This window comes from Squalius cephalus, assembly GCF_949319135.1.
Source record: "Squalius cephalus genome assembly, chromosome: 17".
In the NCBI taxonomy this organism is placed as follows: domain Eukaryota; kingdom Metazoa; phylum Chordata; class Actinopteri; order Cypriniformes; family Leuciscidae; genus Squalius; species Squalius cephalus.
This window is the reverse complement of record NC_137138.1, coordinates 408711-429693: the sequence shown is the minus strand read 5'-3', so window position 1 is coordinate 429693 and position 20983 is coordinate 408711. Positions and strand designations below refer to the sequence as shown.

The 20983-nt window shown below is 47.4% G+C and overlaps 1 protein-coding gene across 4 annotated transcripts in view; it reads left to right on the top strand.

Moving 5' to 3' along the window:
* The first annotated feature begins 7553 nt into the window (after nt 1-7553).
* LOC307174614 (ral guanine nucleotide dissociation stimulator) overlaps nt 7554-20983 on the top strand; it is a 50212-nt gene continuing 36782 nt past the window's right edge. For 2 of the 4 annotated variants that reach the window (XM_079898580.1, XM_079898581.1), the window contains exon 1: nt 7554-8379. In XM_079898580.1, the coding sequence (XP_079754706.1) occupies nt 8347-8379 (33 nt within the window). In that variant the 5' untranslated portion in view covers nt 7554-8346. Of the gene's footprint in view, nt 8380-19803; nt 20039-20983 lie in introns of those variants that run through there. The other 2 variants (XM_079898578.1, XM_079898579.1) reach the window with 1 other exon arrangement.

Sequence of the window (20983 nt, the reverse complement as noted above, 5' to 3'; positions counted from 1 at the left end):
TGTGTGTGTGTGTGTGTCCCCGTCTGTCTGTGAGTGTGTCTGTGTGTTTGTATCCCCGTACAACTGTCTGTGTTTCCGCCTGTCTGTGTGTGTGCGTGTCTGTCTGCCTGTGTCCGTCCGTCTGTGTGTGTCCGTCTGTCTGTGTTTGTCCGCCTGTCTGCGTGTGTGTGCCTGTCTGTGTGTCCGCCTGTCTGTCTGTGTGTGTGTGTCCGCCTGTCTGTGTGTGTGTGTGTGTGTGTGTGTGTGTGTGTGTGTGTGTGTGTCCGCCTGTCTGTGTAAGTGTGTGTCCGTCTGTCTGTCTGTGTGTGTGTGTGTGTGTGTGTGTGTGTGTGTGTGTGTGTGTGTGTGTGTGTGAGTGTGTGTGTCCGCCTGTCTGTGTGTGTGTGTGTGTGTGTGTGTGTGTGTGTCCACCTGCCTGTGTGTTTTTGCCTGTCTGCCTGTGTCCGTCCGTCTGTTTGTGTGTTTCTGACTGTCTGTGTGTGTCCGTCTGTCTGTGTCCGTCCGTCTGTCTGTGTGTCCGCCTGTCTGTGTGTCCGCCTGTCTGTGTGTCCGCCTGTCTGTGTGTGTGTCTGCCTGTCTGTGTGTCTGACTGTCTGTGTGTGTGTGTCCGCCTGTCTGTGTGTCCGCCTGTCTGTGTGTCCGCCTGTCTGTGTGTCCGCCTGTCTGTGTGTCCGCCTGTCTGTGTGTCCGCCTGTCTGTGTGTCCGCCTGTCTGTGTGTCCGCCTGTCTGTGTGTCCGCCTGTCTGTGTGTGTGTCTGCCTGTCTGTGTGTCTGTCTGTCTGTGTGTCTGACTGTCTGTGTGTCTGTGTGTGTCCGCCTGTCTGCGTGTGTGTGCCTGTCTGTGTGTCCGCCTGTCTGTCTGTGTGTGTGTGTCCGCCTGTCTGTGTGTGTGTGTGTGTGTGTGTGTGTGTGTGTGTCCGCCTGTCTGTGTAAGTGTGTGTCCGTCTGTCTGTCTGTGTGTGTGTGTGTGTGTGTGTGTGTGTGTGTGTGTGTGTGTGTGTGAGTGTGTGTGTCCACCTGTCTGTGTGTGTGTGTGTGTGTGTCCGCCTGTCTGCGTGTGTGTGCCTGTCTGTGTGTCCGCCTGTCTGTCTGTGTGTGTGTGTCCGCCTGTCTGTGTGTGTGTGTGTGTGTGTGTGTGTGTGTGTGTGTGTGTCCGCCTGTCTGTGTAAGTGTGTGTCCGTCTGTCTGTCTGTGTGTGTGTGTGTGTGTGTGTGTGTGTGTGTGAGTGTGTGTGTCCGCCTGTCTGTGTGTGTGTGTGTGTGTGTGTGTGTGTGTGTGTGTGTCCACCTGCCTGTGTGTTTTTGCCTGTCTGCCTGTGTCCGTCCGTCTGTTTGTGTGTTTCTGACTGTCTGTGTGTGTCCGTCTGTCTGTGTCCGTCCGTCTGTCTGTGTGTCCGCCTGTCTGTGTGTCCGCCTGTCTGTGTGTCCGCCTGTCTGTGTGTGTGTCTGCCTGTCTGTGTGTCTGACTGTCTGTGTGTGTGTGTCCGCCTGTCTGTGTGTCCGCCTGTCTGTGTGTCCGCCTGTCTGTGTGTCCGCCTGTCTGTGTGTCCGCCTGTCTGTGTGTCCGCCTGTCTGTGTGTCCGCCTGTCTGTGTGTGTGTCTGCCTGTCTGTGTGTCTGTCTGTCTGTGTGTCTGACTGTCTGTGTGTCTGTGTGTGTGTGTCCGCCTGTCTGTGCGAGTGTGTGTCCCCGTCTGTGTGAGTGTGTGTGTCCGTCTGTCTGTGTGTGTGTCCGTCTGTCTGTGTGTGTCTGTGTGTTTGTATCCCCCGTACAACTGTCTGTGTGTGTGTCCGCCTGTCTGTGTGTGTCCGCCTGTCTGTGTGTGTCCATCTGTCTGTGTGTGTCCACCTGCCTGTGTGTGTGTCCACCTGTCTGTGTGTGTGTGTCCACCTGTGTGTGTGTGTGTCTGTGTGTTTGTATCCCCGTACAACTGTCTGTGTGTATGTCCGACTGTCTGTGTTCGTGTGTGTGTGTGTCTTTCTGCCTGTGTCCATCCGTCTGTGTGTGTGTTTCTGACTGTCTGTGTGTGTCCGTCTGTGTGTGTGTGTCCGCCTTTCTCGTGTGTTTGCCTGTCTGTGTGTGTGTGTGTGTGTGTGTGTGTGTCTGCCTGTCTGTGCGAGTGTGTGTCCCCGTCTGTGTGAGTGTGTGTGTCCGTCTGTCTGTGTGTGTGTCCGCCTGTCTGTGTGTGTGTCCACCTGTGTGTGTGTGTCCGCCTGTGTGTGTGTCCCCGTCTGTCTGTGAGTGTGTCTGTGTGTTTGTATCCCCGTACAACTGTCTGTGTGTCCATCTGTGTGTGTGTGTGTGTGTGTGTGTGTCCACCTGCCTGTGTGTTTCCGCCTGTCTGTGTGTCCGCCTGTCTGTGTGTCCGCCTGTCTGTCTGTGTGTGTGTGTCCGCCTGTCTGTGTGTGTGTGTGTGTGTGTGTGTGTGTGTGTGTGTGTGTCCGCCTGTCTGTGTGTGTGTGTGTGTGTGTGTGTGTGTGTCCGCCTGTCTGTGTGTGTGTGTGTGTGTGTGTGTGTGTGTGTCCACCTGCCTGTGTGTTTTTGCCTGTCTGTGTGTGTGTGTGCGTGTCTGTCTGCCTGTGTCCGTCCGTCTGTTTGTGTGTTTCTGACTGTCTGTGTGTGTCCGTCCGTCCGCCTGTCTGTCCGTCCGTCCGCCTGTCTGTGTGTCCGCCTGTCTGTGTGTCCGCCTGTCTGTGTGTCCGCCTGTCTGTGTGTGTGTCTGCCTGTCTGTGTGTCTGACTGTCTGTGTGTGTGTGTCCGCCTGTCTGTGTGTGTGTCCGCCTGTCTGTGTGTCCGCCTGTCTGTGTGTCCGCCTGTCTGTGTGTCCGCCTGTCTGTGTGTCCGCCTGTCTGTGTGTGTGTCTGCCTGTCTGTGTGTCTGTCTGTCTGTGTGTCTGACTGTCTGTGTGTCTGTGTGTGTGTGTCCGCCTGTCTGTGCGAGTGTGTGTCCCCGTCTGTGTGAGTGTGTGTCCGTCTGTCTGTGTGTGTGTCCGCCTGTCTGTGTGTGTCCACCTGTGTGTGTGTCCGCCTGTGTGTGTGTCCCCGTCTGTCTGTGAGTGTGTCTGTGTGTTTGTATCCCCGTACAACTGTCTGTGTGTCCATCTGTGTGTGTGTGTGTGTGTGTGTCCGCCTGTGTGTGTCCCCGTCTGTCTGTGAGTGTGTCTGTGTGTTTGTATCCCCGTACAACTGTCTGTGTTTCCGCCTGTCTGTGTGTGTGCGTGTCTGTCTGCCTGTGTCCGTCCGTCTGTGTGTGTCCGTCTGTCTGTGTGTGTCCGTCTGTGTTTGTCCGCCTGTCTGCGTGTGTGTGCCTGTCTGTGTGTCCGCCTGTCTGTCTGTGTGTGTGTGTCCGCCTGTCTGTGTGTGTGTGTGTGTGTGTGTGTGTGTGTCCGCCTGTCTGTGTAAGTGTGTGTCCGTCTGTCTGTCTGTGTGTGTCCGCCTGTCTGTGTGTGTGTGTGTGTGTGTGTGTGTGAGTGTGTGTGTCCGCCTGTCTGTGTGTGTGTGTGTGTGTGTGTGTGTGTGTGTGTGTGTGTGTGTGTGTGTGTGTCCACCTGCCTGTGTGTTTTTGCCTGTCTGTGTGTGTGTGTGCGTGTCTGTCTGCCTGTGTCCGTCCGTCTGTTTGTGTGTTTCTGACTGTCTGTGTGTGTCCGTCTGTCTGTGTCCGTCCGTCCGCCTGTCTGTGTGTCCGCCTGTCTGTGTGTCCGCCTGTCTGTGTGTCCGCCTGTCTGTGTGTCCGCCTGTCTGTGTGTGTGTCTGCCTGTCTGTGTGTGTGTCTGCCTGTCTGTGTGTCTGACTGTCTGTGTGTGTGTCCGCCTGTCTTTGTGTCCGCCTGTCTGTGTGTCCGCCTGTCTGTGTGTCCGCCTGTCTGTGTGTCCGCCTGTCTGTGTGTCCGCCTGTCTGTGTGTCCGCCTGTCTGTGTGTCCGCCTGTCTGTGTGTCCGCCTGTCTGTGTGTCCGCCTGTCTGTGTGTGTGTCTGCCTGTCTGTGTGTCTGTCTGTCTGTGTGTCTGACTGTCTGTGTGTCTGTGTGTGTGTGTCCGCCTGTCTGTGCGAGTGTGTGTCCCCGTCTGTGTGAGTGTGTGTGTCCGTCTGTCTGTGTGTGTGTCCGCCTGTCTGTGTGTGTCCACCTGTGTGTGTGTGTCCGCCTGTGTGTGTGTCCCCGTCTGTCTGTGAGTGTGTCTGTGTGTTTGTATCCCCGTACAACTGTCTGTGTGTCCATCTGTGTGTGTGTGTGTGTGTCCGCCTGTGTGTGTCCCCGTCTGTCTGTGAGTGTGTCTGTGTGTTTGTATCCCCGTACAACTGTCTGTGTTTCCGCCTGTCTGTGTGTGTGCGTGTCTGTCTGCCTATGTCCGTCCGTCTGTGTGTGTCCGTCTGTCTGTGTGTGTCCGTCTGTGTTTGTCCGCCTGTCTGCGTGTGTTTGCCTGTCTGTGTGTCCGCCTGTCTGTCTGTGTGTGTGTGTGTGTCCGCCTGTCTGTGTGTGTGTGTGTGTGTGTGTGTGTGTGTGTGTGTGTGTCCGCCTGTCTGTGTAAGTGTGTGTCCGTCTGTCTGTCTGTGTGTGTCCGCCTGTCTGTGTGTGTGTGTGTGTGTGTGTGTGTGTGTGTGTGTGAGTGTGTGTGTCCGCCTGTCTGTGTGTGTGTGTGTGTGTGTCCGCCTGTCTGTGTGTGTGTGTGTGTGTGTGTGTCCACCTGCCTGTGTGTTTTTGCCTGTCTGTGTGTCTGTGTGCGTGTCTGTCTGCCTGTGTCCGTCCGTCTGTTTGTGTGTTTCTGACTGTCTGTGTGTGTCCGTCTGTCTGTGTCCGTCCGTCCGCCTGTCTGTGTGTCCGCCTGTCTGTGTGTCCGCCTGTCTGTGTGTCCGCCTGTCTGTGTGTCCGCCTGTCTGTGTGTCTGACTGTCTGTGTGTGTGTCCGTCTGTCTGTCTGTGTGTGTCCGCCTGTCTGTGTGTGTGTGTGTGTGTGTGTGTGTGTGTGTGTGTGTGTGTGTGTGTGTGTGTGTGTGTCCGCCTGTCTGTGTGTGTGTGTGTGTGAGTGTGTGTGTCCGCCTGTCTGTGTGTGTGTGTGTGTGTGTGTGTGTGTGTGTGTGTGTCCACCTGCCTGTGTGTTTTTGCCTGTCTGTGTGTCTGTGTGTGTGTCTGTCTGCCTGTGTCCGTCCGTCTGTTTGTGTGTTTCTGACTGTCTGTGTGTGTCCGTCTGTCTGTGTCCGTCCGTCCGCCTGTCTGTGTGTCCGCCTGTCTGTGTGTCCGCCTGTCTGTGTGTCCGCCTGTCTGTGTGTCCGCCTGTCTGTGTGTCCGCCTGTCTGTGTGTCCGCCTGTCTGTGTGTCCGCCTGTCTGTGTGTGTGTCTGCCTGTCTGTGTGTCTGCCTGTCTGTGTGTCCGCCTGTCTGTGTGTCCGCCTGTCTGTGTGTCCGCCTGTCTGTGTGTGTGTCTGCCTGTCTGTGTGTCTGACTGTCTGTGTGTGTGTGTCCGTCTGTCTGTCTGTGTGTGTCCGCCTGTCTGTGTGTGTGTGTGTGTGTGTGTGTGTGTGTGAGTGTGTGTGTCCGCCTGTCTGTGTGTGTGTGTGTGTGTGAGTGTGTGTGTCCGCCTGTCTGTGTGTGTGTGTGTGTGTGTGTGTGTGTGTCCACCTGCCTGTGTGTTTTTGCCTGTCTGTGTGTCTGTGTGTGTGTCTGTCTGCCTGTGTCCGTCCGTCTGTTTGTGTGTTTCTGACTGTCTGTGTGTGTCCGTCTGTCTGTGTCCGTCCGTCCGCCTGTCTGTGTGTCCGCCTGTCTGTGTGTCCGCCTGTCTGTGTGTCCGCCTGTCTGTGTGTCCGCCTGTCTGTGTGTCCGCCTGTCTGTGTGTGTGTCTGCCTGTCTGTGTGTCTGACTGTCTGTGTGTGTGTGTGTCCGCCTGTCTGTGTGTCCGCCTGTCTGTGTGTCCGCCTGTCTGTGTGTCCGCCTGTCTGTGTGTCCGCCTGTCTGTGTGTCCGCCTGTCTGTGTGTCCGCCTGTCTGTGTGTCCGCCTGTCTGTGTGTGTGTCTGCCTGTCTGTGTGTCTGTCTGTCTGTGTGTCTGACTGTCTGTGTGTCTGTGTGTGTGTGTCCGCCTGTCTGTGCGAGTGTGTGTCCCCGTCTGTGTGAGTGTGTGTGTCCGTCTGTCTGTGTGTGTGTCCGCCTGTCTGTGTGTGTCCACCTGTGTGTGTGTGTCCGCCTGTGTGTGTGTCCCCGTCTGTCTGTGAGTGTGTCTGTGTGTTTGTATCCCCGTACAACTGTCTGTGTGTCCATCTGTGTGTGTGTGTGTGTGTGTCCGCCTGTGTGTGTCCCCGTCTGTCTGTGAGTGTGTCTGTGTGTTTGTATCCCCGTACAACTGTCTGTGTTTCCGCCTGTCTGTGTGTGTGCGTGTCTGTCTGCCTATGTCCGTCCGTCTGTGTGTGTCCGTCTGTCTGTGTGTGTCCGTCTGTGTTTGTCCGCCTGTCTGCGTGTGTGTGTGTGTCCGCCTGTCTGTGTGTGTGTGTGTGTGTGTGTGTGTCCGCCTGTCTGTCTGTGTGTGTCCGCCTGTCTGTGTGTGTGTGTGTGTGTGTGTGTGTGAGTGTGTGTCCGCCTGTCTGTGTGTGTGTGTGTGTGAGTCCGCCTGTCTGTGTGTGTGTGTGTGTGTGTGTGTGTGTGTGTGTGTGTGTGTCCACCTGCCTGTGTGTTTTTGCCTGTCTGTGTGTGTGTGCGTGTCTGTCTGCCTGTGTCCGTCCGTCTGTTTGTGTGTTTCTGACTGTCTGTGTGTGTCCGTCTGTCTGTGTCCGTCCGTCCGTCTGTCTGTGTGTGTGTGTGTGTCCGCCTGTCTGTGTGTCCGCCTGTCTGTGTGTCCGCCTGTCTGTGTGTCCGCCTGTCTGTGTGTGTGTCTGCCTGTCTGTGTGTGTGTCTGCCTGTCTGTGTGTCCGTCCGTCTGTTTTTGTGTCCGCCTGTGTGTGTCCGTCTGTATGTGTGTCCGTCTGTATGTGTGTTTGTCTGTGTGTGTGTGTGAGTGTGTGTGTGTTTATGTGTTTGTCCAACTGCCTGTCCGACTGTCTCTGTGTGTGTCTCCGACTGTCTGTCTCTGTTCATCTGTCCTGTGTAAGGGATTTCAGCTGTAATGTTTGACATCTTGAAAGAAGCTAAAAAAACATTTTAACACAAACTTAAAAATTCTAAATATTTATTTGTGCAATGACATCAGGACAACAATCATCGTAGTGAGCAGTGTTTCTTTAGTATCATAATTTATAATATTTTTAATTATTTTTATTTTTGTAATTTTAATTTTAAAGTTTTAGTAATTCTGTTGTGTGTTTAATAAGTCTATATAGTTTTTATAAATGTTATATTAGTTTAGCACATCAAATTAAACTGATCATGAGAAATGTTGCCTTGACAACCAACTGAAATATTATGTTTATTTAATTTCAAGTACAGCCGAAAGCAGAAAATGTTATTTATTTTTATTTTTAGGTTTTAGTTAACTATAATAACCCTGATAATGAGGCCATGTGATATAATACAACATCTTTAAATCTTTACTGTTTTAATACAGTATACAGTCCAGTGATGTCAGTCGAGCATCTCTGTTTCCATGGAAACTCCTCCAGCAGCGGATGCTTTCATTATCCGTACCGTGATGCTGATTCGCACTGATGCAGATAAAACACACCTGCTGTCCTGCATAATGTACATCTGATCGTGTGTGTGTGTGTGTCTTCATCTTCCGCGAGCACACACGCCCTCCGTGCGCGTGCACGCCGCAGACCCACAAACCCACATCAGAATGTGAGCGAGAGCTGGATGTGTGTCAAGGACACGAGCGAATAACAACACGGGATTCGTGCATGAATAAAGGAGGATTCGGGTTCGGATCTTCAGCGGGTTCCAGTTCCGGCTCCGATCCGAGCGGCTTCTGTGGGATTCGGGCCCGATTCGGATCCTGCGACCCGTTTCTCTCATCTGTGGATTTAAATGGACTTGTGAACCCGGTCCGGGTCTGATGTTTATGAACGAGACACTGAGATCAGATCGACGAGCGATGGATGCGTTAAAAAAAACATAAATCTGATGTGAAATCAGATTGATCTTCAGCATCGCCTCCATTTTGAATCTGATTTAATATCATGATTTTATTCGCGATGATGGATTTATTTCCGTCTCCCTGATTTTATTCCCATCAGTGACGCGTTTGCTGTTATGATTGTTTTTGTATATGATTGTTGATGCTCTGGCGCGGATTATTTCACATCTTGATCTGATCTGATCGCGTTTCTCATCATAATCAAAGAAAGACTCGAAGAGACGGACACTCGCGCTGGTTCGGTTCGGTTCGGTTCGGAGATGCGGAGTGTGTTCAGGGAATGAGCCATGAATGAGAGGTGATGAAGATGATGATGATGATGCTGGAGACACAGGTATCTTAAACATAAAGCTGCTTTATTGGGATTTATGATTCCATGAAGAACCTTTAACATCCTCGGGATATTTCCATCGCACTAACGCTTCTTTAGGGTATTAAAATGTTCTTCACACTAAGAAAACGGTTCTTTTGTGAAAAACGTCTTTACAACCTTTATTTATTTTATGTTCATGTGATGTTTGTCCCATAAATGCTGTGAACACTGTTCATACTGAGAGGACATAATACAAATAGAGTCAATGGAGGAAGTGATGTCAGTTGATTCATTAATTTTTCCCAGGCTCAGATCGCCCCCTATACCCTAACTAGGGCACTATTTGAGGGGACAGGCATTTGTAGTGGTGGACATTATCGAGTGCACTCATTTAATCCCACAATGCACTGCAATAACGAGTGCACAACTGGGCTGTATTTAAGGCCTTGTCCCAAATGGCACACTTCATGCACCCTCAGTCTTGTGGACTTCATGTACGCCACTGCTCACGCTGTTCACTACTAGCGAAACCCTTGCAGTGTGCTTGAATGGAACGGCATAAGTCCTGATTTATTATTCTATGCACAATTCTATATGATTGGGCTGTTTGAGAAAATGTACTATATAAGATTACACAAATGAAAACAAGCAGTCAGCTTAAGGTAGCTACAAGTATGCGGTTAAAATGTCAAAATATGTCCAATATCGTACACTAGAGTTGTGTAGTTCTGTTGTGATGTCACAATCATGGTGCATTGTGGTCTGTGGATCAGAATCGAGGGTCTGTCCTGATACACTTCCCTCGTTCACTTGATGAAGTTAAGCGCACTTCAGCTAGTGCTTAGGGGAGTTTGTGAGTGTATGTCTAACGGTGGAGTTAAACGCAACCCTGATGTACAACCATGCGAATACCCACAATGCACTGCGAGGGTCTTGAAAAATCCCTTTTCCAAACGGCTGGTCCAATGTGACTACAGTGTAATATCATGTAGGTATAAAGTCCTTTTTAATTGATTATTACATGGTGTAATTAAGCTTTGTACATGCTAGTTTCCTTGACAGAGGGCAAGATGGATCTTTTCTTTACTACTGGAGCTTTTTTTCTTTTGCAGTTTGCCAAGTTTAAAATGATTATTAAACAACAAAAGCAGCAACTCTTCCGGCGCACTAGTGTACGAATCCACTCACTCGTTTTCATTCACTTCTGCCAGTGGACTCGTGTAGGGAATAGTGAACGAGGGGATATGGGGCGATGTGGAACACAGCTCAGTTGATGCCATTTGATTAATTAATTTATTCAGTTTAATTCATGGAATTCTCATTATGTGTGAATGATGTTTTTAAGACTTGCAGAAAAAGACAAACTCTTGTAATGTTGCTCCTGGTGTTGATGAAGATTAGAGAGAGAGAGAGAGAGAGTGAGTGATTGTAACAGAGTGTGTGAGTGAGAGTGTGTGAGTGAGGGAGTGTGTGTGTATCCTGAGGTTATCCTAGGACTATCTTGAGGTTATCCTGTAGAGCGTGAGATCATGGGAGCTGTGCTGTGACCCAGAAAACACTCCACAACACAAGACTGAAGCTCTGCTGTGAGGAATCCGGTCAGAATGATCATCTCGGGTGAACTCTCTGTTCCAGGGTCAGTTTCTGCCCAGTTCCAGACTTCACACGAGTCTGTCATGAGTGAGTTTAATGTGTGTTAGTCGTCTCTTCTGCAGGACTTCAGCTGAGATCACGGCTATAATCATTCAGCTCCTGAAACTAGCGTTAAATGACCTAATACACACACACACACACACACACACACACACACACACACACACACACACACAGCACAGCTGTGGTGGACACACACGGGTCCCTGTGGGGTCAAACACTTCCTGAGTCGGATTTCACTCTGTGACTGACACACACACACACACACAAACACACACACACACACACACACGACTCTCTGAATCATGAGGAGGAGCTTGAGAGATGAACACAATAACCCTGTTGTTTCGTGTTCCTCACTGAGAGATAATCAGTGTTCACACACACACACACACACACACACACACACACACACACACACACTCACACCTTCACCACACCTTCATAACGGATCTGTCCAGAGAAACACACTCACACACTCACACACTCACTCACTCACTCACTCTCTCTCTCTCTCTCTCTCTCTCTCTCTCTCTCTCTCTCTCTCTCTCTCTCTCTCTGTCTCTCACACACTCACACACTCACTCACTCACTCACTCTCTCTCTCTCTCTCTCTCTCTCTCTCTCTCTCTCTCTCTCTCTGTCTCTCACACACTCACTCACTCACACTCACTCTCTCTCTCTCTCTCTCTCTCTCTCTCTGTCACTCACTCTCTCTCTCTCTCTCTCTCTCTCTCTCTCTCTCTCTCTCTCTCTCTCTCTCTCTCTCTCTCCCTCACTCTCACACACCTTCCCCACACATTCAGAATGATCTGTCCAGACTCCAGGGTTGGAAATTAACACTGGGGAAGTTTGTGGAAACCAAATCTGTGCATATTTAAGGAAAATACTCGTGAGTCATAATGATTTATTAAATACAGTGTATTGCGCAGAATCTGCTTATATCTGGCTTACTTGAACACACACGTCACTACGCAACAAATAACAGCGCTTGTTCATTTGCATTGAAGCACCATCACCAGCAAAATAACATGATAATGTGGCGATAGAGTTCACACGCAGAGAGCGAGCGAGGTCCCAGGAGGGGGCCGTGGGGGGTTAAGCCTCCTGGCTCCTTCAGGAAGCGGAGAATCATGTCATTCCTGCCCACCGACTTGCCGATCGGTGCATGATGGCTGCCACACAGACTTGAAGCGTGGATGGAGAACGACCTGCATCCAACAGCTCTTGAAGAAATGAGAGTATCTGTGATACTGCGCACCAGCTGGAGAACACAGGCCACTTCAGAGCATAGAGGCGCCTGGTAGATGGAGCTCCTCGCTGATAGTTCTCAGGACACCCGCTGGGAGGTCCCCGAGCTCCCGTCGAGGGGCCACACATGTAGTGCCCACAGTTTGGGACGGGGGTGCCAGATCGTCCTGTTCGCCTGGGAAAGGAGGTCTTTCCTCGGGAATTCCAAGGTTGGGTCCGCCAGAGAGGGGCCACTAGCAGGACTGTATGTCTGCCCTCCCTGATCCTTTTTATGACTTGGGGGAGGAGCGAGACCGGAGGAAGAGCATAAAGTAGACGACAGGGCCAGTCGTGGGCCAGCGCGTCCCTGCCCTTCCAGAAGAATGTTGGGCAATGACAGTTGTCTTTGGAGGCGAAGAGGTCGACCTCTGCCCTCCCGAAAACACTCCATATCATTTGAACCGTTTGGGGGTGGAGAGTCCATTCCCCAGGGGACACTTGGCCCCGGGACAGCATGTCTGCTCCCTGGTTCAGTCTGCCCGGCACGTGCGCTGCTCTTAGAGAGCGCAGGTTGCCGTTCGCCCATAGGATGAGATCTCTGGCCAGTTTGTACAACCGTCTCGACCTGAGCCCGCCTTGGCGGTTTATGTAGGAGACCACTGTTGTGCTGTCCGTACGGACCAGGACGTGGTGACCTGAGAGACGTGGTAGGAAGGTCTTGAGGGCTAGCACTATACTGCGATCATTTCTAGGTAGTTGATGTGCAACCGTACCTCCGTGCTCGACCATGAGCCGAAGGCCGGTTCGCCCTCGCACAGAGTGCCCCGACCCGTTGGAGGCACTCGTAGTGACTACCATTCGTCTCGAGACTGTCCCCAAGCTCATCCCAGACTCGAAGAGACTGGGTGTTGTCCAGGGATCCAGGGCTCTGATACAGCCGTGGCCAATTCTGATAGACGGACTGCCTGAGCACCACGCTTGGGGAGGAACCCGAGGTTTCAGCCAGTACTGCAGGGGGCGCACGTGCAGCATTCCCAGCGGGAGTTCTGATGAAGCTGAGGCCATAAGACCTAGCATCCTCTGAAACGTTCTGAGGGGTCTGTTGGTTCCCGTTCCGAACGAGTGTGCGAGCCGCTGTATAGTCAGTGAGAGCTCGTCTGACAGCCATGCCCTCATTTGGGCTGAGTCTAAAATCGCAACCAGGAAAGAGATCCTCTGCCTAGGCCGCAACAAGCTCTTGGCTGTGTTTATTCTGAGACCCAGGCATTCTAGATGGCTGAGGAGCACAGATTTGTGGATATTCAGTTCTGCCTCGTCAAGGTAGTTCAAAATGCACATTCCCATTTGTCTTAAAGGGGAGAGTGCTGCATCCATGCGGGGTGGGTTGGGTGGGTTGCGAGCCAATTGGAGCGAGTAGCCTTGCTCTATTGTGTTTATAACCCATTGTGACACACCAGGGATGGCTTTCCAAGCCTCTGCCCAGTTGGCCAGGGGTTTTATAGTGTCGAGAGGCGGCGCGCTGTGTTTGAGCAGGGTGCCGAGGCTCAAGTGGTGCGGAAGAGAAAGAATGCTCTTTTGTTGGATATTTTTGTTTTTTATTGGGCTCGCTATAACAGCGGTTGAGTGTAAGGGATCGCTGCTTACACTCGCAACAACAACATTTTCTCCCTCGGCCGGAACTGAGCAGGGCCGCTGGGGGGAAACTCGGAGCACTTTGGAAGGTGGTCCGGCCTTGGCGGGACTCGACCCTCCCCTCTTCCTGTTCTGCAGGTCAGGAAGACTTCTTTTGCCCAGGGTCCAGCGTTATCTTTGGCCGGGGTCCCTGACGCTTGGCGCGCTGCTGCTCAGGTGGTGGGCGTGGCTGATGAGACCGGCAGACGAGACGGGAGAGTCAAGGAAGGCGGTTTGGCGTCCAGCGGACGCGTAGGCCCTATCCGCTAAGGCCGAGGTCGTCCTGCAGGGCTTAGACGGGCGAGAAACCTTGGCTTTCCAGCCAATCATCGAGGGTGGGTAGAGGAGCGCCACCGCGGCTGCCTCTGCTCGTAGCCTTTTTCCTCTGCGCCGTTGATGGTCGAGAGTGCAGACGAGGAAGAGAGACATAGGCGTGCAGAGTAGGGGTCGCGCCATGATTTCGCCAGCTCCTCGTGGACTTCTCTGCCATTGGTTCGTGCAGTTCCCACTGACCAGCCAATAGCGTGCGAGTAAGCCTCAGCACTCTATGGCTGTGCAGTAGCACTGCGTATTTTGGAGAAAGGAGTCTTAAGCTAAGACGCAGTACGACTGACCGTTCGAAAGGGAACAGCAGTTCCTCGCTGACACAGCAGGAGAGCTCTGAGGACACAGGTGACCCATCCTGAGACCACAGGTGTGTTCTGCTCAGCGGGATGTTTGATGTTCTTCATACTGTATTGATCTGTCCACCTAAAATACTTTTTGATTCTGGATGACAGGATTTTGTTTGAATGAAGGTTAGGGTCAAATAAAAAATAAATAAGTAAATAAGTAAATAAATTCTCTCAGAAGGTGTTTATACAGTAAACTCATCTCTGTAACTCTATTCTCTCAGAAGGTGTTTGTACAGTAAACTCATCTCTGTAACTCTATTCTCTCAGAAGGTGTTTGTACAATAAACTCGTCTCTGTAACTCTATTCTCTCAGAAGGTGTTTGTACAGTAAACTCGTCTCTGTAACTCTATTCTCTCAGGTGTTTGTACAGTAAACTCGTCTCTGTAACTCTATTCTCTCAGAAGGTGTTTGTACAGTAAACTCGTCTCTGTAACTCTATTCTCTCAGAAGGTGTTTGTACAGTAAACTCGTCTCTAACTCTATTCTCTCAGGTGTTTGTACAGTAAACTCGTCTCTGTAACTCTATTCTCTCAGAAGGTGTTTGTACAGTAAACTCGTCTCTGTAACTCTATTCTCTCAGAAGGTGTTTATACAGTAAACTCGTCTCTGTAACTCTATTCTCTCAGGTGTTTGTACAGTAAACTCGTCTCTGTATCTCTATTCTCTCAGAAGGTGTTTGTACAGTAAACTCGTCTCTGTAACTCTATTCTCTCAGAAGGTGTTTGTACAGTAAACTCGTCTCTGTATCTCTATTCTCTCAGAAGGTGTTTATACAGTAAACTCGTCTCTGTAACTCTATTCTCTCAGGTGTTTGTACAGTAAGCTCGTCTCTGTAACTCTATTCTCTCAGAAGGTGTTTGTACAGTAAACTCGTCTCTGTAACTATTCTCTCAGAAGGTGTTTGTACAGTAAACTCGTCTCTGTATCTCTATTCTCTCAGAAGGTGTTTATACAGTAAACTCGTCTCTGTAACTCTATTCTCTCAGAAGGTGTTTGTACAGTAAACTCGTCTCTGTAACTCTATTCTCTCAGAAGGTGTTTGTACAGTAAACTCGTCTCTGTAACTCTATTCTCTCAGAAGGTGTTTGTACAGTAAACTCGTCTCTGTAACTATTCTCTCAGAAGGTGTTTGTTCAGTAAACTCGTCTCTGTATCTCTATTCTCTCAGAAGGTGTTTGTACAGTAAACTCGCCTCTGTATCTCTATTCTCTCAGAAGGTGTTTATACAGTAAACTCGCCTCTGTAACTCTATTCTCTCAGAAGGTGTTTGTACAGTAAACTCGTCTCTGTAACTATTCTCTCAGAAGGTGTTTGTACAGTAAACTCGTCTCTGTATCTCTATTCTCTCAGAAGGTGTTTATACAGTAAACTCGTCTCTGTAACTCTATTCTCTCAGGTGTTTGTACAGTAAACTCGTCTCTGTAACTATTCTCTCAGAAGGTGTTTACAGTAAACTCGTCTCTGTAACTCTATTCTCTCAGGTGTTTGTACAGTAAACTCGTCTCTGTAACTATTCTCTCAGAAGGTGTTTGTACAGTAAACTCATCTCTGTAACTATTCTCTCAGAAGGTGTTTATACAGTAAACTCGCCTCTGTATCTCTATTCTCTCAGGTGTTTGTACAGTAAACTCGTCTCTGTAACTATTCTCTCAGAAGGTGTTAGTACAGTAAACTCGTCTCTGTAACTCTATTCTCTCAGAAGGTGTTTGTACAGTTAACTCGTCTCTGTAACTATTCTCTCAGAAGGTGTTAGTACAGTAAACTCGTCTCTGTAACTCTATTCTCTCAGAAGGTGTTTGTACAGTAAACTCGTCTCTGTAACTCTATTCTCTCAGGTGTTTGTACAGTTAACTCGTCTCTGTATCTCTATTCTCTCAGAAGGTGTTTGTACAGTAAACTCATCTCTGTAACTCTATTCTCTCAGAAGGTGTTTGTACAGTAAACTCGTCTCTGTAACTCTATTCTCTCAGGTGTTTGTACAGTAAACTCGTCTCTGTATCTCTATTCTCTCAGAAGGTGTTTATACAGTAAACTCGCCTCTGTATCTCTATTCTCTCAGGTGTTAGTACAGTAAACTCATCTCTGTAACTATTCTCTCAGAAGGTGTTTATACAGTAAACTCGCCTCTGTATCTCTATTCTCTCAGGTGTTTGTACAGTAAACTCGTCTCTGTAACTATTCTCTCAGAAGGTGTTAGTACAGTAAACTCGTCTCTGTAACTCTATTCTCTCAGAAGGTGTTTGTACAGTAAACTCGTCTCTGTAACTCTATTCTCTCAGGTGTTTGTACAGTAAACTCGTCTCTGTAACTATTCTCTCAGAAGGTGTTTGTACAGTAAACTCGTCTCTGTAACTATTCTCTCAGAAGGTGTTTGTACAGTAAACTCGTCTCTGTAACTCTATTCTCTCAGAAGGTGTTTGTACAGTAAACTCGTCTCTGTAACTCTATTCTCTCAGGTGTTTGTACAGTAAACTCATCTCTGTAACTCTATTCTCTCAGAAGGTGTTTGTACAGTAAACTCGTCTCTGTTACTCTATTCTCTCAGAAGGTGTTTGTACAGTAAACTCGTCTCTGTTACTCTATTCTCTCAGAAGGTGTTTGTACAGTAAACTCGTCTCTGTAACTCTATTCTCTCAGAAGGTGTTTGTACAGTAAACTCGTCTCTGTATCTCTATTCTCTCAGAAGGTGTTAGTACAGTAAACTCGTCTCTGTAACTCTATTCTCTCAGGTGTTTGTACAGTAAACTCATCTCTGTAACTCTATTCTCTCAGAAGGTGTTTGTACAGTAAACTCGTCTCTGTAACTATTCTCTCAGAAGGTGTTTGTACAGTAAACTTGTCTCTGTATCTCTATTCTCTCAGAAGGTGTTTATACAGTAAACTCGCCTCTGTATCTCTATTCTCTCAGGTGTTTGTACAGTAAACTCGTCTCTGTAACTCTATTCTCTCAGAAGGTGTTAGTACAGTAAACTCGTCTCTGTAACTCTATTCTCTCAGAAGGTGTTTGTACAGTAAACTCGTCTCTGTAACTCTATTCTCTCAGGTGTTTGTACAGTAAACTCGTCTCTGTAACTCTATTCTCTCAGAAGGTGTTTGTACAGTAAACTCGTCTCTGTAACTATTCTCTCAGAAGGTGTTTGTACAGTAAACTCGTCTCTGTAACTATTCTCTCAGAAGGTGTTTGTACAGTAAACTCGTCTCTGTAACTCTATTCTCTCAGGTGTTTGTACAGTTAACTCGTCTCTGTATCTCTATTCTCTCAGAAGGTGTTTGTACAGTAAACTCATCTCTGTAACTCTATTCTCTCAGAAGGTGTTTGTACAGTAAACTCGTCTCTGTAACTCTATTCTCTCAGGTGTTTGTACAGTAAACTCGTCTCTGTATCTCTATTCTCTCAGAAGGTGTTTATACAGTAAACTCGCCTCTGTATCTCTATTCTCTCAGGTGTTAGTACAGTAAACTCATCTCTGTAACTATTCTCTCAGAAGGTGTTTATACAGTAAACTCGCCTCTGTATCTCTATTCTCTCAGGTGTTTGTACAGTAAACTCGTCTCTGTAACTATTCTCTCAGAAGGTGTTAGTACAGTAAACTCGTCTCTGTAACTCTATTCTCTCAGAAGGTGTTTGTACAGTAAACTCGTCTCTGTAACTCTATTCTCTCAGGTGTTTGTACAGTAAACTCGTCTCTGTAACTATTCTCTCAGAAGGTGTTTGTACAGTAAACTCGTCTCTGTAACTATTCTCTCAGAAGGTGTTTGTACAGTAAACTCGTCTCTGTAACTCTATTCTCTCAGAAGGTGTTTGTACAGTAAACTCGTCTCTGTAACTCTATTCTCTCAGGTGTTTGTACAGTAAACTCATCTCTGTAACTCTATTCTCTCAGAAGGTGTTTGTACAGTAAACTCGTCTCTGTTACTCTATTCTCTCAGAAGGTGTTTGTACAGTAAACTCGTCTCTGTTACTCTATTCTCTCAGAAGGTGTTTGTACAGTAAACTCGTCTCTGTAACTCTATTCTCTCAGAAGGTGTTTGTACAGTAAACTCGTCTCTGTATCTCTATTCTCTCAGAAGGTGTTAGTACAGTAAACTCGTCTCTGTAACTCTATTCTCTCAGGTGTTTGTACAGTAAACTCATCTCTGTAACTCTATTCTCTCAGAAGGTGTTTGTACAGTAAACTCGTCTCTGTAACTATTCTCTCAGAAGGTGTTTGTACAGTAAACTTGTCTCTGTATCTCTATTCTCTCAGAAGGTGTTTATACAGTAAACTCGCCTCTGTATCTCTATTCTCTCAGGTGTTTGTACAGTAAACTCGTCTCTGTAACTCTATTCTCTCAGAAGGTGTTAGTACAGTAAACTCGTCTCTGTAACTCTATTCTCTCAGAAGGTGTTTGTACAGTAAACTCGTCTCTGTAACTCTATTCTCTCAGGTGTTTGTACAGTAAACTCGTCTCTGTAACTCTATTCTCTCAGAAGGTGTTTGTACAGTAAACTCGTCTCTGTAACTATTCTCTCAGAAGGTGTTTGTACAGTAAACTCGTCTCTGTAACTATTCTCTCAGAAGGTGTTTGTACAGTAAACTCGTCTCTGTAACTCTATTCTCTCAGAAGGTGTTTGTACAGTAAACTCGTCTCTGTAACTCTATTCTCTCAGGTGTTTGTACAGTAAACTCGTCTCTGTAACTCTATTCTCTCAGAAGGTGTTAGTACAGTAAACTCGTCTCTGTAACTCTATTCTCTCAGAAGGTGTTTGTACAGTAAACTCGTCTCTGTAACTCTATTCTCTCAGGTGTTTGTACAGTAAACTCGTCTCTGTAACTCTATTCTCTCAGAAGGTGTTTGTACAGTAAACTCGTCTCTGTAACTATTCTCTCAGAAGGTGTTTGTACAGTAAACTCGTCTCTGTAACTATTCTCTCAGAAGGTGTTTGTACAGTAAACTCGTCTCTGTAACTCTATTCTCTCAGAAGGTGTTTGTACAGTAAACTCGTCTCTGTAACTCTATTCTCTCAGGTGTTTGTACAGTAAACTCATCTCTGTAACTCTATTCTCTCAGAAGGTGTTTGTACAGTAAACTCGTCTCTGTTACTCTATTCTCTCAGAAGGTGTTTGTACAGTAAACTCGTCTCTGTTACTCTATTCTCTCAGAAGGTGTTTGTACAGTAAACTCGTCTCTGTAACTCTATTCTCTCAGAAGGTGTTTGTACAGTAAACTCGTCTCTGTATCTCTATTCTCTCAGAAGGTGTTAGTACAGTAAACTCGTCTCTGTAACTCTATTCTCTCAGGTGTTTGTACAGTAAACTCATCTCTGTAACTCTATTCTCTCAGAAGGTGTTTGTACAGTAAACTCGTCTCTGTAACTATTCTCTCAGAAGGTGTTTGTACAGTAAACTTGTCTCTGTATCTCTATTCTCTCAGAAGGTGTTTATACAGTAAACTCGCCTCTGTATCTCTATTCTCTCAGGTGTTTGTACAGTAAACTCGTCTCTGTAACTCTATTCTCTCAGAAGGTGTTAGTACAGTAAACTCGTCTCTGTAACTCTATTCTCTCAGAAGGTGTTTGTACAGTTAACTCGGCTCTGTAACTATTCTCTCAGAAGGTGTTTGTACAGTAAACTCGTCTCTGTAACTCTATTCTCTCAGGTGTTTATACAGTAAACTCGTCTCTGTAACTCTATTCTCTCAGGTGTTTGTACAGTAAACTCGTCTCTGTAACTCTATTCTCTCAGGTGTTTGTACAGTAAACTCATCTCTGTAACTCTATTCTCTCAGAAGGTGTTTGTACAGTAAACTCGTCTCTGTAACTCTATTCTCTCAGAAGGTGTTTGTACAGTTAACTCATCTCTGTAACTCTATTCTCAGATGAATCTCAGCAGGTCGTGTCGTGTTTCCTCCAGCAGGGGGCGCTCAGCGGCTCAACTGGCACTGATAGATACACATGTCTGAACTGAAAGTTCATCGCATTCAAATATAATAATTTCACGGATTCGAACAAAAAATATTAATGAAATCAGCGATCTATGTTAAGTTATTATTATTATTGTGTTTGATATTTTGGTAGCCCGAAGCTCCGCCCAATTTCAGACTTCTGCCTCGTGTTGATTGACATTTTGTGGTTCTGATGTGAGAATGACATCATGATCCGGGCGGAGAAGAGGCGGGGCCCGAACTCTCTCTCTCTCTCTCTCTCTCTCTCTCTCTCTCTCTCTCTCTCTCCCTCTCTCGCACTCCTACACTCAGTCAGTGATGGTCACGGCCGTGTGAGGCTGTAGTTCGGTTGGGTCTCCCGGTACCGATGGTGTGTGTTGCGGGGTGCGAGTTCGTCATGTTTGACGCCAGTGTTTGGCGGATCCGGAGCATCCGGGACTCGGTGAGACTCGAGATTCACGACGAACCGAATCCTGCGGTGCTGAACCGATTCACTCCGCTGGACCCGGACACACCTCAGCTGGAGGTACAAACAATAACTCGTGTAGAGCAGCAGTTATCATAATAACAGACTGTAGTATTATTATTATTACACTAGTAATATTCAGAATAATATTACTTATAATAATACTACTAATAACAGACTGTAGTATTATGAGCAATATTATTTTGAATATTAGTAATCTGCAGAAATATTAAATAAAATATGGATGATGCCACATAATACACACTTCGTCATCAGTTGTGTGTAATAAATCAGTGCAAACATGTATAACACTTTTTCATTATAATTCATGATCAGCACCAAATGTAATGTGCTTATAACATGTTACAATACATATATTTTAATACGTTTTAGGTGTAACTAGGTTACAGTAACTTTATGATTGTGTCAGTATAAGAATGGTTACAATTGTTAATAAAAACTAATAATGCATTGTATTCAAATGTTTTATTCCACTTAATGAAGAGTTTTTCAGTGAATTATTATTATTATTATTATTAATTATTAAACAGCCATGGGGTGTTATAACATAAATAAATATATTGATACGTGTGATTTTCTCCTGATATATTTGATGGTCACATCAACAGAACTCTTTAGTGATGTGTGCTGTCTTCCCAGCATGCACTGCAGCGTGAGTCGTTGTTGTTGTTGTTCAGGTGTGTGTGTGATATTGATTATTACCTCTACATTTGTACAGTCGATGCTTTCGACTCGTTCCGTCAGCTGATCCCAGTTCATCTGATCTGGTTCATCTGGAAACCTGTAAAGCATCGACTGATCTCTGTGCAAAGCACTCTGGGTAATGCCTGAGCTTTATTTGCCGAAACCCGAATCCCGAATGTTCCCTGAAGACTGATTTATAGATCATATTTAAAGAGGTCAGAGGAATGAATATGAGTTTCTCTCCTTTATTCGTCAGGAACACAAGAGTGTGTGTGTGTGTGTGTGTGTGTGTCATGTTTG